Here is a 15657-nt window from a genome sequence, read left to right as displayed (position 1 = left end):
ATGTTATATCAAATATGTTTACGTCTTCGGTGATATGATAAAGGTATTGAATATTGGTCTGTGTCGGTTGGTTGGTCGGCCAGTCAGCCCTCGGCACTAATTCAGTAGGGGAAGGAATCGTTCGTCGTACAAAATACACTATTCGGAAGTTGTCGCAACCCTTTTCCGCCCACTAAGCACCACGTGATACTACCGTGGTAGAAGTTGTACTTCCGACCAAGGACCGAGGTGCAATTATTGCTTAAAGCCTGCGGTTTGCTGCTCGGCGAATAGCTGAAATGCTGTCAGCTGCTGCTATTGCCGCCTGCCAGACGCCACAGTCGTCGACGTCACGTCGTATCGTTTTGTCAAGCAGGTGACCGCGGACGTGTGTCAATTGTGGCACCGGTTGCGTCCTCGCGTTAGCTGCACTGGATAGTTGTAGTTGCGTAGATAATGTATATGATTATCTATGAAAATAGTAATAACTACAACAACTGACACGACGACGTCGACGATAATATCACAGAATAGATAAATCTATCGTATTATTATCATTTATTCGTGATTCTAACACACTACTCATGCGGTGCCGCCCTCCCGAAAATACCAATAGCATTTTTTAAATTTTTCACGCGATAACGATAAATAACAAATTAATCTGAAATTGTGAAATCAGTGAATCACTATAATCAGTGACTCAGTCTCAGACCTCCATAGGCTTCAAGTAGGTGTTCACTGCTGTAGTTCGTAGACTACGGTCATCTGGTGACTAGTAGCATCGATATCGTTGTGCGTACTGCGTTCCGATTCCCAAGGTAAGAACTAAAAAGGGCTGAGTGGCGACTGACTTGTCGATTTTTAGTTTTAATATTAATTTGATTATTTCTGTTGTTTGCTGTTTATCTGTATTGTGCACTCCGGATAATGTCGTACTAGTCATAAATCGATTTAATCGTTATTTTTTTTCTCAGTACTCAGTAGTTGTGTATGTTTTCGGAAAATACATAAAAAATGCATACCTACGTGTAAAAACGCATTTTATGTGCTTAAGTATAAGGATGCTCCTCAATGTCAAAATAATATTATTATTATAATGTATTTATGAAAATTCGAATTGTTTCCTATATTATTATATGTCCACTCGTAGCAAGTACATGACGAGATCTAAATTAACAAGGAATAGTGTATTTTTCGGTCAGATTTTTTTGCAGAATTTTTCTGTTCGTCTTGTAGAATTGTCATAAATTGTTTTACAAGTCCCCTAGTATTAAATGTCTCAGTTTTATTTATAAAATACGGTCGTCGGGCTAGGTGCCAAAAAAAAAAAAAATTAAAGTGAATCTGATAAATAGAAAACAAAACCGATGATTTCTGTATAATATAATGATGATCAGTTGTATGACAACAATTTTAGACAGTCCAACTTACCACAGTTATAAATATTGTAACAGTTGTAACACTAAAAACAAAAGCGTGTGCAACTATTTTTCTGTCCATATTATATTATTAATTAATACATACACAATAAACAAAAATGAGACTCCCTCTTCACCTTATTTATATAAAAATGTAATAAATACCTACTACATTAAACTATTTTATTAATTATGGTAAACATACAAAAATATACATGAAAAATCACTTTTAAATAAGAAAAAGATTTTGAATCTAAAATTAAATTAAATTTTTGAATTTGAATTTCTGTAAATGTAAGTAAATTTTATGATCATTTTTTCTATCAATTCATTATCAAGCTTTTATTTGTTAAACCATTGTGTGTTATATATATTATTTGTATTTATACAATAATATTTCTATAATTTTGTTCCAAAACAATTGTGTAAATTATAATGTTTAATTTATAAATAATCTTTTATGCAATTGAAAAATCAACATTCAATTAAAATATCATTACCATTCTCCCAATAACTATAACACATTTATATACTGGAAAGGTTACAAAGGTGCTATTTGCAATGCTTAATTAATAACCAATACATAAATTTATATAACTTAAAAACTTAAAACACTATTAAGCAAACAATTTTGTTGAGCAATTGGTTTTTTTAAACCACAATTAAACCTCTCTATATGATGGAATCCTCGTTATAACGAAAATCTCAGTTGTCAGTTTATATACAGTAATGAAATTGACCTTTCTAGTACAGGAAACTCTTTAAAACAAAAACAAAAAATGGGTTGATCCAAAGTGATTTGGTTATAGAGAAGTTTTTAGTGTGCATGTAAACTCAGAAATAAATATCAAAAAAATAATTTATCAATAATTTGTGTACAAAAGTTTAATATAATATTCATATTATAATACATAAAAATTTCACTTTTACGAGTTTCTTTTATCTATTATTATTCGTGTTTCAAATATGCCTAGATAAACTTTAAGGTTTTAATGATATTGACATTGATGAGGAAGCGCTTGTAAGTGATATATTTGTTTAGTGCATCAATTGAGATCATGAGTCATGAATTTATGTGGTTGATGTAGAATAACCATGACAACAGTCACAACAACCATTTTAATATGTATATAGAAATAATTTCATTATAAACAAAACTTGGATTAGATTATTTAGTTTAGTCTTAGAAAGTACATGTATTACTAATTAAATTTTACTAGTATAGTGTGCATATAATTACTATCTAAACTAATAATAAAAATTATATTTTCTATTTTTTATTATTAGAATATTGTAAGTGTCAAAAAATTAAAATGTATTCCAATCCAAATGCAGCACCAGCACCACCAGGTATGAAATTTTAACGTGAAAAATAAAATTATAATCTTTTTAGCAAACAATTAAATGAATACAATTTCAGTTTATATTTTTTAAGTTATGTTGGTTAGATTTTATGTTTACTTATCATTACTTTATTTTTATTGTATATTTATTGAATCAAAGTATTAATTTTAAGTACTTCTTATTTTATAGGATTTTCTCAATATCCGCCACATAACCAATATCCACCACCACAAAACCAATATCCACCACCACAAAACCAATATCCACCTACTGGTAATCCAAATCAATATCCACCTGTTGGTAATCAAAGTCAACCTTATCAACATGACCAATATAATATGTATCAACATCAACAACAAATGCCGGCACAACAAAATCAAGGATATGCTTTAGTTCAAAATCCAAACTACCCACCTCCATATTCACAGCCGGGTTATGGACAAGTTATTCAGCATCAACCCGGTGCTTATCAACCATCTCCTCAAGTTGTAGCTGGTAAATTATTTTATAGTTTATTAACAAAAAATATATATTTAAGATAAGTTTCAAAACAACTTATTAAGGCAGGGAATGCGTACCTAATTGCGTATCTATAAATTGTCTAATAAAGTATATTTTTAATATCAATATAAACCAATTGCTTATTATTCAAGAAATTTAAATCTTATAATTTAACAGATGGTTGGATGCCTATTCCTCAATCTATACCACAAAACTGTCCAAATGGACTTCAGTATCTTTCAACAATTAATCAGTTACTTGTTAAACAACAAGTGGAAGTTTTAGAAGGTAAAAAGTAAAATAAATACATTAGCACTTACTGTATAAGTCTAAGAATTTATAATAAAACTTAGAAGTTATTGGTTTTAAATAATTATATATTTATTATTTTCAATAGATATTTTATCATTAAAAGTATCACAAATGTTTTATACATGACAATTGTGTACAAATTTAATATTTTCTTTATTGTTTTATATTAATTGTGACTTTTTATAATTTGTTATTTTAGCCTTATTGGGGTTTGAGACCAATAACAAGTATACTATTAAAAATAGCGCTGGTCAAAAAGTGTTTTATGCTGTTGAAGATAATGATTGTTGTACTCGAAATTGCTGCGGGCCAATAAGACCGTTTGAAATGAAAATTTTGGATAACTATAAAAATGAAATTATCCATTTATCGAGGCCTTTAGCATGTCAATCCTGCTTTTTTCCTTGTTGTTTACAGGTAAAATAATATATTATATTTAGTATAATTATTGAAATTATTGGAATTTATTAGTCTTAAAGCTAGTTAATAAAGTACAATAAAAAGCTTCAATTTTAAACTTTGATTGTAGTTTAAGGTCTAGTTTATATTTTTAAAAGGAGAGAATGTTGAAAGTAAAAAATCCTTGTAATTTTTTTACATAGTTGAGAAAAACAAAAAAAATTACTAAACAACTGATACATTTACTTAAAACCAGTTCTCTGATTTTATTATTTTTGTTTATTAAATGTTGGATCTCCAGATGTTTTATAATGGCTATCATGTTTTTATATTTTATTTATTATTTTTAATTTATTTTAAATTGTTTAACAGAGAATTGAAGTATTTTCCCCACCTGGGTGTTTGGTTGGGATCGTTGAACAAGATTGGTCAATTTTAACACCAATATTTACCATCCGTAATGCAGCTAATGAAGAAGTATTAAAAATCGAAGGACCGATATGTCGATATAGTATGTGTGGAGGAGATGTCGAATTTAAAGTAATTTTCAAATTTTTTAATCAGACTAACTAAATATTTTATATATTCTTTAACACAGAGTATAAGAATTTAATTTTTTTTGTCACATAATACATAATAATAATGATTTTTAGATATTATCTAAAGACAAAACCACTGTAGTTGGCCGTATATCTAAACAATGGTCTGGACTTTTAAGAGAAGTATTTACTGATGCCGATTTCTTTGGTATAACTTTTCCTATGGATCTTGATGTCCGTATGAAAGCTGTTATGCTAGGAGCTTGTTTTTTGATAGTAAGTTAAATGTGCATTAATATCATTGAATTTTCATTAATATCATTATGTCATATTTATTATAGGATGTTATGTTTTATGAAAAGCGAGGAAATGCAGAAAGTGATGGTATTGGGCTTTGTTAACTTAGCTATCTTCTACCGTATAATAATTATATTATTATTAACTTTATAATCAAAACAAATATATGCAGTTATGTGCATTTATATTTTCTTTTCTTTAAGAATAATAAATTAAAATCTTAAACTTCAATTTTTACTTTAATAAAATTATGTATTATTTTTACATATTAAATTATAGTTTTTGAAATACAATTTTTATACATTCATAGTTCATATTCTATAATTTCATATTTGTTTCTTGTTTCACTACAGTTTGAATAATACGAATATTATTCTGTGCCATGTAAAAAAAATTTCAATGTTTGTCCAGTTAAATTAGAAAAAATTCCTAGATTAAAGCTGTTTTTAATGTTAATGCATTTAGTGCGTGTTAGCCATCCCATTACTTTCATTATGTATAGAAGCCCATATCCTTAAATTATTCCTAGTATTCTATCGATGAGATAGAGTGAGAATGGCCAACTTTAATAGACTTACGATCAACCCCAAAATTTTCTGAGATGTCGTGATCGACGAAAAAAAAAAAATTCAATAAACAAAAAATATATTATACATGTTCATGCGTGTTTGATATCTGTGTATAATCTCGTTTATCATAGTTATCTATTGTTTTTTTCTAAATAAAATTTTTATACAAATTTACAAAAAAAAAAAATATTTTAATTGTTTTCTGAAAAAAATTCAAGAAAATGCATAAGGTCGTCGCGATTGACCAGTCGATTGCGATTGACCAGTCGATTGCGATTGACTAGTTGGCCACCCCTGAAATAAAGTATATACAAAGCTAGCTTATTAAGAATTCAAAATTTAAATGTATATTTAGTAATTTTATTTTTTTAGAATTTGACAAATACATAATTCCAGACTTATTTTCAATTTTTCTTATTATATCATTTAATTTAGGTAATAATATTAACTTCTCCGTGCAAATTCTATGGCTTTGTTTATAAACAAATATTTAATACGATTGTATTAATAATAACTAACGAATTTAAAACTATATACTTAACTGACTTTTAATTAAACTTAATTACCTTTTTGTAAATATTAAAAAAAGTCTATAATTTATTATTTTACTAATATTAAAAATACTATTTTATTTTTGTTATATTAAACATTTTTGAAATTTTTAAAAAACAGTTGTTTATTTATTTTTTTTTGTTTATTAATTTATTTTAGTATTTTTAAGGTGAATGTTTTTCTTTATTATTCAAATTATAATATATAATTATATATAAACCATCTATGTTAAGAGTACTTTTTGTAGTAACATGTTCTCATCAGATTTTACCCCTTCTATTATAAAACTGACTGCTCTCATATGAACACTATCGTTTTTAACTGTAGTAAGTTATCTGTTATAATTACATTTCGGTATGATTCTTTAATTAAAATATATAAACTCATGCTCTATGGTTTTCAATTTAATGATTCAACATCGCAATAAAACTTTGGTGCGATGCCAATATACCCACTAAACAACCATCTTGCATATAATGCACTGCTAAGGAGTACTCTTACGTAAATGTACTGTACTACATATGTATGCTTATTAGTTATAATAACATATAACTATTTTAGCTATAACTGAGATTGATTAGTTATGATATTTCAGTAAATACTAGTCAATATTGTTTACCAACATTTAAAAAAATTCTTTTGTCACATTTCCCTTAAGATTTATTGATGATATATTTTTATTGCCAAAAAACTTATTTTAATTACCATATTTATTTTTCGAACAAAAAAATATAAGTGTTTAAGTCGTTGTTATCAAATATTGTTTTTTATGAATTAATATTAATTAACCATTTATTAGTTGTGTATATTATTTTATCCCAACTAACAATTATTATTTTTTTTATTGTTATAAATATTACACTCCTATATATTTTTTTTTCTCATTTGACACCTATTACTAGCTTAAAGCCTTAATGATTTTTTTAAATTTATGTAATTGAAATGCAAAATTATTTTTAACTTTAACTATTTGTATTTATAGTTTTATACACTACTATTTTACTATAAGATTGAATTTAAAATCTAAATTATGTTTAATTTACAATAAATATTTTTGTTAACCTAAATCTACCATAGCACATATAATTGTATGCATTTAATGATATCTGACATATGACGCAACATGACAAAATGTTAATATCTAATATGGAATATATTTTTATGCTTATGCTTATGTATTTGTTGGTGTTTGATTAAATATGTATGTTTTGCTCATCAATTAATATTGTATCTTACATTATATATTGAAAATCATACATGTTCCCTATGTTTAAAATATTCATGTAACTAATGATCAAAATATACTTTTATAATTGGTGAAAAATCTAATATCTTGGTAAATTTCCAACGTATAAAAGCTACAATTTTTTCAGATTTAGTACTTTAAATATTAAATATACATTAAAATAAAAAATTGAAATTATTACGTTATTATGTTATTATCCATAAATGTAATAGTTAATGTTAGTAAAATTTTAATTTTATTATAAACATTTGTTCTGTGACATAAATGATTTTATCATCATTTTTATCCAACTATTTGATCCATCTCGATTAAAGTCATATATGTATATAAAGTATATATAAATGTAATTGTATCTAATTATACTAACCTTCTTACTTATAATATAATTTTGGTACATTATACAATGTATTAAAATCTATCAATATTTTAAAGCAAAATCTGTTATTAAAGTTCTTTTTTTATTCTTCTGCTTTCTATGATGTTATCCAAATTGGATAATGCAGAAAATTTACCATCTTCCATACCTGTAGTAGTCTTGACAAAATTTCTATGTTTTTAAAGCATGTTTGGTTGGTTAAATTGCAAAATTATCTGTACTTATTGTAACAAAAATAATATACTGTAGTAATATACTCGAGATAACTTAAAACAATTAATTTTATTTCGAGTTATTAAGAGTAAAATACTTTTGAATGTAATGGTAGTTCAACAAGGTGCAAAGTTCCATAATATGAGTAGAACCTCTTTTTGATTCCTTGCCAGTTAACATCATCCAAGCCTGCCTACTATACTATCCATTTATTCCATTTCGATATATGGACAAGTATTCACATTCATTCCGGCCTTTGTTATTTTTAGTGCACTCTCATAACACTGTCTTTTACCACATTAAAAAAATACTTACAATTTATTATATACCTTTAAAAGAATGTAAAAAAAAATAAACTCCTCATAAAAATACATTAAACAATCAACGTACGAATCAAGAATTAAGGTAAGAAATTATTCTAAAAAACTAACAATATATTAGCGATATATTGTTACAATAATCCATAGTTAAAATTCTTATAATTAAAAGGCACGCAGACCTAGGCAACTATGTAATAAAGAACTTATGTTTAAATCTGTACAAATCGTAATAATATATAAGCATTAATAAATAATAAACGGCTAGGCAAAGGAACGTCGACACTCCTAGCCTTGTCTTTTATTTTTAAAGACACATAACTAAAAACATCTTTAGTTTAATATATTATTAGAAGGTAAATTTTCATTAATAGCTATGGCCAAGCTAATTTTTGATTCATTACAATAATTAATGATGATTCATTTTTCTTATAATTCATTGTTGACTATAAAGAAATGTCAAAAGCAAATTTTCAAGTTCTATTTATTCAGTATAATAATAATATTCTATAAATCTTATTCTATTTTTTCAACGAATAACCCATTTGCCTTATTAGTTTCGTACTAAATGCAGATGATTGCATACTACAGAATAGACTATTCTATAATTAATGGTGATACCGTTCAAAGCAACCTTTACTCTGATGTACCGAAATGGCCTATACACCACGCCGGATGATGAATGCAAGAACTACCTACTGCTATTAATTTAATCTCCATAAAACAAGTAGTCGATTTATTTTTCACTTTGTTACATTGATTTTTACATTTAATCGTTATACCTTTATTATCTCGAATTCTCACTTTAAATGTCTATATGTTACACTTATATTTTTTGTAATAAGAATAAATCAAAAATGTTTTTAAAAATATAAAAATTAAAGGTAAAGGTTACTATAGTAATATAGTGCTTAGTAAGTTTAGGTACTTAAAACGCGTGCTTATCATTTGAACGTTCGATATAGATGAAAAAAAAATAATTTTTGGACATACCTGCAGGTTATCACACTCGTTCATCAGAGTGTAATTATTATTAGCCTGTTACAATACAGCTTAATAGCTTAATGAGACTTTTTATACTATATCAATTTAAAATTAGTATCTCTAATTGCCAGTTAAAAATTTTAATATATGGTTGATTTCCGATTAATATTGTTTGGCTATTAGATATACTATAAATAAAAGAATTTTAAATAATTGTTATTTGTTATAAACTTATATTTATTATAATACTAATGTGTTTTCAAAGATAAATAAACTATTATTGGATCTCCAGATGTTTTATTATGGCTATATAATATTTTTTTGTTACATTTATCATTTTTAATTTATTTTAAATTTTATAACAGAAAATTAAAGTATTTTTACCACCTTGAAATTTGATTGGAACTATTAAAGAAGAATGGGCAATTTTATCATCATAATTTACAATACGTGATGCAGTTAATGAAGAAGTATTAAAAATTGAAGAACCGATGTGTCCATATAGTTTTTGTGGAGGAGATGTTAAATTTGAAGTACACGCAGAGTATAAGAATTTATTTTCTTAGACATATAATACGTAATAATAATGATTTTCAGATATTATCTAAAGACAAAATCATTGTAGTTGGATGTATATCCAAACAATGGTCTAGACTTTTAAGAGAAGCATTTACTGATGTCGATTTCTTTGGTATAACTTTTCCTATGGATCTTGATGTCCGTATGAAAGCTGTTATGCTAGGAGCTTGTTTTTTGATAGTAAGTTAAATGTGCATTAATATCATTGAACTGTCATTAATTTTATTTCAACATTTTTATTTTAGAATTTTATGTTTTATGAGAAGTGATGAAATTCAGAAAGTGATGGTATTGGGCTTTGTTAACTTTGTTATCTTCTATCGTATAATAATTATATTTTATGTAACTTTATGCTTATAATAAAAACAGAGATGTGCAGTTATGTGAATTTATATTTTCTTTTTTTTAAAAATTAATAAATTTAAATTTTTACTTAAAAAAAAATATATTATTATTACATTATATATTGTAGTTTGAATAATATAAGACTGCACCACGTAAGAATAATTTCAGGTGGTAGCCAATGTTTGTCCAGTTAAATTTAAACACACTCCTAAATTAAAACTGTTTTATTGTTAATGCACTCGTTGCGTGTTAGTCATATTCATTACTTTCGTTATGTGTAAAAGCCCATCTCCTGAAATTATTATTAATATTTTTATTTATTAGATAGAGTATAACTATATACAAAGTTATAATTTTATTTTACTTTTGTTGTATTAAACATTGCTAAAATTTTAATAAAACTGTTGCATATTTATATTTTTTTTATTAATTTATTTTAGTATTATTAATGTGAATTTTTTTCTTCATTATTCAAATTTCAATTTATAAATATATTATACAAGTCCATCTACGTTAAGAGTATTCTTATTATCTATATTCTATGGTGTATCGATATCATTTGTGGGCACTGCGTTCCGATACCCAAGACGAGAACTAAAAAGGGCTGGATGGCGACTGACTAGTCGATTTTTAGTTTTATTATTAATTTGATTATTTCTATTGTTTACTACTCCGGATAATGTCGTCGTACTAGTCATAAATCGTTTAAATCGTCATTTTGTTCTCAGTAGTTGTATGTTTTAGGAAAATACATATAAAATGCATATCTACGTGTAAAAATGTATCTTATGTACATATGTATAAGTAAGCCCGCCAAGGTATGGCCTTAGATTTATGTAACTTGAAAACACTGCCAAGCAAACAATTTTGTTGAGCTATTGGATTTTTAAACTACAATAAAACCTCGTTATATGAAGGAATCCTCCATACAACAAAAAATGTCAGTAGTCAGTCCAAATACAGTAGTGTAATTGACCTATCTATTACAGAAAACTCTTTAAAACAAAAACAAAAAATGTGTCGGTCCAAAATGATTTCGTTATAGAGAAGTTTTATTGTACATACAAACTCAGAAATAAATTTAAAAAAAAAAATAATTTATTAATAATTTGTATACAAAATTTTAATATAATATTTATATTAGAGTGCATAATAATTTCACTTTTATGCATTTCTTTTATCTATTATTATTCACAGATAAACCTTAAGGTTTTAATGATATTGCCATTGATGTGGAAGCGCTCGTAAGTGGTATATTTGTTTAATACCTCTATTGAGGTCATAAGTCATAAATTTATGTGGCTGAATAACCATGACAACAGTTAAAACAATCATTTCAGTATTTATTTATAAATAATTACATTTTAGACAAAACTTGGTTTAGATTATTAAATTCTTGACCCGAAATTCGTCTCAACCAGTGGTGACTCGTACGTAGTTGCGCACCACAAGTCATTTTATCAAAATAATATTTTTATTTTTTTTAGAATTTACTCGTTATAAAATGTTCATTAAGAATCGGGGTGCTAAAAAGAAACAATTATTCAAAAACATTTTTAGTATAGAACTACTATGTCGTGACCATATTATTGCTCCTAAATTAAAAAAGTTAAGCAATATGCACACACCAATCGATGCACAACATTGTGACAGCACCACACGCCCGTATAAAATTCGTTTGGTTGAGGAGTGGGGGATCACGAAATACAATGCAACTTGGTATGCGTCTCAACCTTTTATTTTAATTATAATAAAGTTATTATTGTAATTATTAAATAATAATATGGTAGTATAAATGTAATTACATTATTAACATATTAATAAGATAAATTAATTCAAAACAGTAAAAATGTGTTACAGCATAGATAATATTTGTTAATTATTATTTTGTGCCTCACCTATTTTTAACTACACGAGCCGCCACTGGAATATTTAGTTTAGTTTAGGAAGTTTATACACTACTATTTACATTTTACTAGAATAGTGTATATATAATTACTATCTATACTAACAAAAAATTATACTTTCCAGAGTTTTTTTGTTAAAATATTATAAGTGTTAGAAAATTAAAATGTTTTCAGGTCTAAATGCAGCACCAGCGACACCAGGTATGAAATTTTAATGTGAAAAATAATTATAATATTCTTAGCAAACAATTAAATTAATACATTTTCAGTTAATTTTAATTTAATCAATTTTATAATAATTAAGTTAGATTGGTTAGATTTTTTGTTTATTTATCACTACTTTATTTTCATTATATACTTAATTCATTCAAGAAGAAATAATTTTAAGCACATCTCAATATATTCTATTTCATATTTTTTCAATATAATCAATAGAACAACAAAATTCAAATTACCCATCTACTGATTCGAAGCCGAGTTATGGACAAGTTATTCAGCATACATCCAATACTTGTCAACCATCTTCTAAAGTGGTAGCTGGCAAGTTATTTTATAGCTTATTAACAAAAAATATATATTTAAGATAAGTTTCAAAACAACTTATTAAGGTAGGGAATGCGTACCTAATTGTGTATCTATAAATTGTCTAATAAAATATATTTTTAATATTAATATAAACCAATTGTTTATTATTCAAGAAATTTAAATCTTATAATTAAATAGATGGTTGGATGCCTATTCCTCAATCTATACCACAAAACTGTCCAAATGGACTTCAGTATCTTTCAACAATTAATCAGTTACTTGTTAAACAACAAGTGGAAGTTTTAGAAGGTAAAAAGTAAAAAAAAGTAAAATAAGTACATTAGCACTTACTGTATAAGTCTAAGAATTTATAATAAAACTTAGAAGTTATTGGTTTTAAATAATTATATATTTATTATTTTCAATAGTTATTTTATCATTAAAAGTATCACAAATGTTTTATACATGAAAATTGTGTACAAATTTAATATTTTCTTTATTGTTTTATATTAATTGTGACTTTTTATAATTTGTTATTTTAGCCTTATTGGGGTTTGAGACCAATAACAAGTATACTATTAAAAATAGCGCTGGTCAAAAAGTGTTTTATGCTGTTGAAGATAATGATTGTTGTACTCGAAATTGCTACGGGCCAATACGACCGTTTGAAATGAAAATTTTGGATAACTATAAAAATGAAATTATCCATTTATCGAGGCCCTTAGCATGCGATTCCTTCTGTTTTCCTTGTTGTTTACAGGTAAAATAATATGTTATATTAAAAATAATTATTGGAATTATTGAAATTTATTAGCCTTAAAGCTTTAATAAGAAAATTAATTAATTAGAATTATTGTTTTAAAGCTAGTTACGCACAAAGACAAAATATTAAATCAAAATTGTGCTTAATTTTCTAAAACACTATACTATTATTCTATGCGCCATAACAATGAAAATTGGAGGTAAAACATAAAACTATGTTCAATGAAAAAATGACTTGCAAAAACCATTTGGCCATTAGTTGTGCTTTAGTTAATGAGATGATCTTTTTAACTCACAAAATATATTGGATAAATAGTTAGTTTTAATCATTGCAACGAATATGTAATATTAAAAACAAAATTATATTTTATAATAATTACAGTACTCATGCATATATTTACAACTGAAACATTTACTTAAAACTAGTTCGCTGGTTTTATTATTATTTTTTTTTTATTATTATTATTTAATTTTGGATCTCTAGATGTTTAATAATGGCTATAAGGTTTTTTATTAATTTTTATGTTTTATTTATTTAAAATTGTATAACAGAAAATTGAAGTATTTTCACCACCTGGATTTTTGGTTGGAATTGTCGAACAAGAATGGGCAATTTTCTCATCAAAATTTACCATACGTAATGCAGCTTATGAAAAAGTATTAAAAATCAAAGGACCGATGTGTCCTTATAGTTTCTGTGGAGGAGATGTTAAATTTGAAGTACACGCAGAGTATAAGAATTTAATTTTTTAGTCATATAATACATAATAATAATGGTTTTCAGATATTATCTAAAGACAAAACCACTGTAGTTGGATGTATATCCAAACAATGGTCTGGAATTTTAAGAGAAGCATTTACTGATGTCGATTTCTTTGGTATAACTTTTCCTATGGATCTTGATGCCCGTATGAAAGCTGTTATGCTAGGAGCTTGTTTTTTGATAGTAAGTTAAATGTGCATTAATATCATTGAATTTTCATTAATATCATTATGTCATATTTATTTTAGGATTTTATGTTTTATGAGAAGTGATGGTATTGGGCTTTGTTGACTTTGTTTTATTCTATCGTATGTATTATGTATAACTTTATAATCAAAACAGAGATATTCAGTAATGTGAATTTTTATTTTATTTTCGTATTTACTTACTTTAAATCTTAAACTTCAATATCTACTTAAAAAAATATAAATATTATATTATAGTTATTGAAATACAGTTTTTAAACATTCATAGTTCATATTTTTTCAATTATAAAAAGATACCATAATCTCATGTTTGTTTGTTGTTTCACTACAGTTTACTTACCAATTTGCTCTCATCAGATTTGACCACATAACACATGCCTTCTTCTACCATTATTTTATTGATTGCTGTCATATGTAATGCTATTGATTTTAACAGTTGTAAGTTATTTGTTATGACTTCAGTATGTTTCTTCAATTAAAATATATAAACCCATGTTCTACGGCTGTCAATATTCAACACTGCAAAACAACTTTGGTGCAGCGCCAATATACCCACTAAACAACCATCTTGCATATAATGCACTGCTAAGGAGTACTCTTACGTAAATGTACTGTACTACATATGTATGCTTATTAGTTATAATAACATATAACTATTTTAGCTATAACTGAGATTGATTAGTTATGATATTTCAGTAAATACTAGTCAATATTGTTTACCAACATTTAAAAAAATTCTTTTGTCACATTTCCCTTAAGATTTATTGATGATATATTTTTATTGCCAAAAACTTATTTTAATTACCATATTTATTTTTCGAACAAAAAAATATAAGTGTTTAAGTCGTTGTTATCAAATATTGTTTTTTATGAATTAATATTAATTAACCATTTATTAGTTGTGTATATTATTTTATCCCAACTAACAATTATTATTTTTTTTATTGTTATAAATATTACACTCCTATGTATTTTTTTTCTCATTTGACACCTATTACTAGCTTAAAGCCTTAATGATTTTTTAAATTTATGTAATTGAAATGCAAAATTATTTTTAACTTTAACTATTTGTATTTATAGTTTTATACACTACTATTTTACTATAAGATTGAATTTAAAATCTAAATTATGTTTAATTTACAATAAATATTTTTGTTAACCTAAATCTACCATAGCACATATAATTGTATGCATTTAATGATATCTGACATATGACGCAACATGACAAAATGTTAATATCTAATATGGAATATATTTTTATGCTTATGCTTATGTATTTGTTGGTGTTTGATTAAATATGTATGTTTTGCTTATCAATTAATATTGTATCTTACATTATATATTGAAAATCATACATGTTCCCTATGTTTAAAATATTCATGTAACTAATGATCAAAATATACTTTTATAATTGGTGAAAAATCTAATATCTTGGTAAATTTCCAACGTATAAAAGCTACAATTTTTTCAGATTTAGTACTTTAAGTATTAAATATACATTAAAATAAAAAATTGAAATTATTA

At 25.6% G+C, this 15657-nt stretch overlaps 2 protein-coding genes across 2 annotated transcripts; both read left to right on the top strand.

Moving 5' to 3' along the window:
• Positions 1-441: 441 nt before the first annotated feature.
• LOC113550589 (phospholipid scramblase 2-like) lies at positions 442-5910 on the top strand. The gene is made up of 8 exons (XM_026952523.1): positions 442-797; positions 2685-2747; positions 2931-3236; positions 3420-3530; positions 3754-3971; positions 4326-4493; positions 4607-4768; positions 4834-5910. The coding sequence occupies exons 2-8, from the start codon at positions 2711-2713 to the stop codon at positions 4891-4893; spliced, it is 1062 nt and encodes a 353-aa protein (XP_026808324.1). The 5' UTR covers positions 442-797; positions 2685-2710; the 3' UTR covers positions 4894-5910.
• Positions 5911-11945: 6035 nt separating this feature from the next.
• LOC113548082 (phospholipid scramblase 2) lies at positions 11946-14294 on the top strand. Its single transcript, XM_026948750.1, has 7 exons — positions 11946-12078; positions 12313-12417; positions 12601-12711; positions 12945-13162; positions 13717-13884; positions 13949-14110; positions 14176-14294. Exons 1-7 carry the CDS (start codon positions 12042-12044, stop codon positions 14197-14199), a joined length of 825 nt encoding a protein of 274 aa, XP_026804551.1. The 5' UTR covers positions 11946-12041; the 3' UTR covers positions 14200-14294.
• The last annotated feature ends 1363 nt before the right edge of the window (positions 14295-15657 follow it).

The sequence above is a fragment of the Rhopalosiphum maidis genome, chromosome 4 (assembly GCF_003676215.2).
Source record: "Rhopalosiphum maidis isolate BTI-1 chromosome 4, ASM367621v3, whole genome shotgun sequence".
NCBI classification, from domain to species: Eukaryota; Metazoa; Arthropoda; class Insecta; order Hemiptera; family Aphididae; genus Rhopalosiphum; species Rhopalosiphum maidis.
This window is presented reverse-complemented; position numbering and strand designations above follow the sequence as displayed.

Excerpts from the sequence above, each read along its gene's own strand:
- LOC113550589 (XM_026952523.1), top strand. The coding sequence starts at position 2,711 with ATGTATTCCAATCCAAATGCAGCACCAGCACCACCAG. Across the intron at positions 3,531-3,753 it reads ACAAGTGGAAGTTTTAGAAG|CCTTATTGGGGTTTGAGACC; the intron begins GTAAAAAGTAAA and ends TTGTTATTTTAG. Across the intron at positions 3,972-4,325 it reads TTTTTCCTTGTTGTTTACAG|AGAATTGAAGTATTTTCCCC; the intron begins GTAAAATAATAT and ends ATTGTTTAACAG.
- LOC113548082 (XM_026948750.1), top strand. The coding sequence starts at position 12,042 with ATGTTTTCAGGTCTAAATGCAGCACCAGCGACACCAG. Across the intron at positions 12,712-12,944 it reads ACAAGTGGAAGTTTTAGAAG|CCTTATTGGGGTTTGAGACC; the intron begins GTAAAAAGTAAA and ends TTGTTATTTTAG. Across the intron at positions 13,885-13,948 it reads GAGGAGATGTTAAATTTGAA|ATATTATCTAAAGACAAAAC; the intron begins GTACACGCAGAG and ends AATGGTTTTCAG.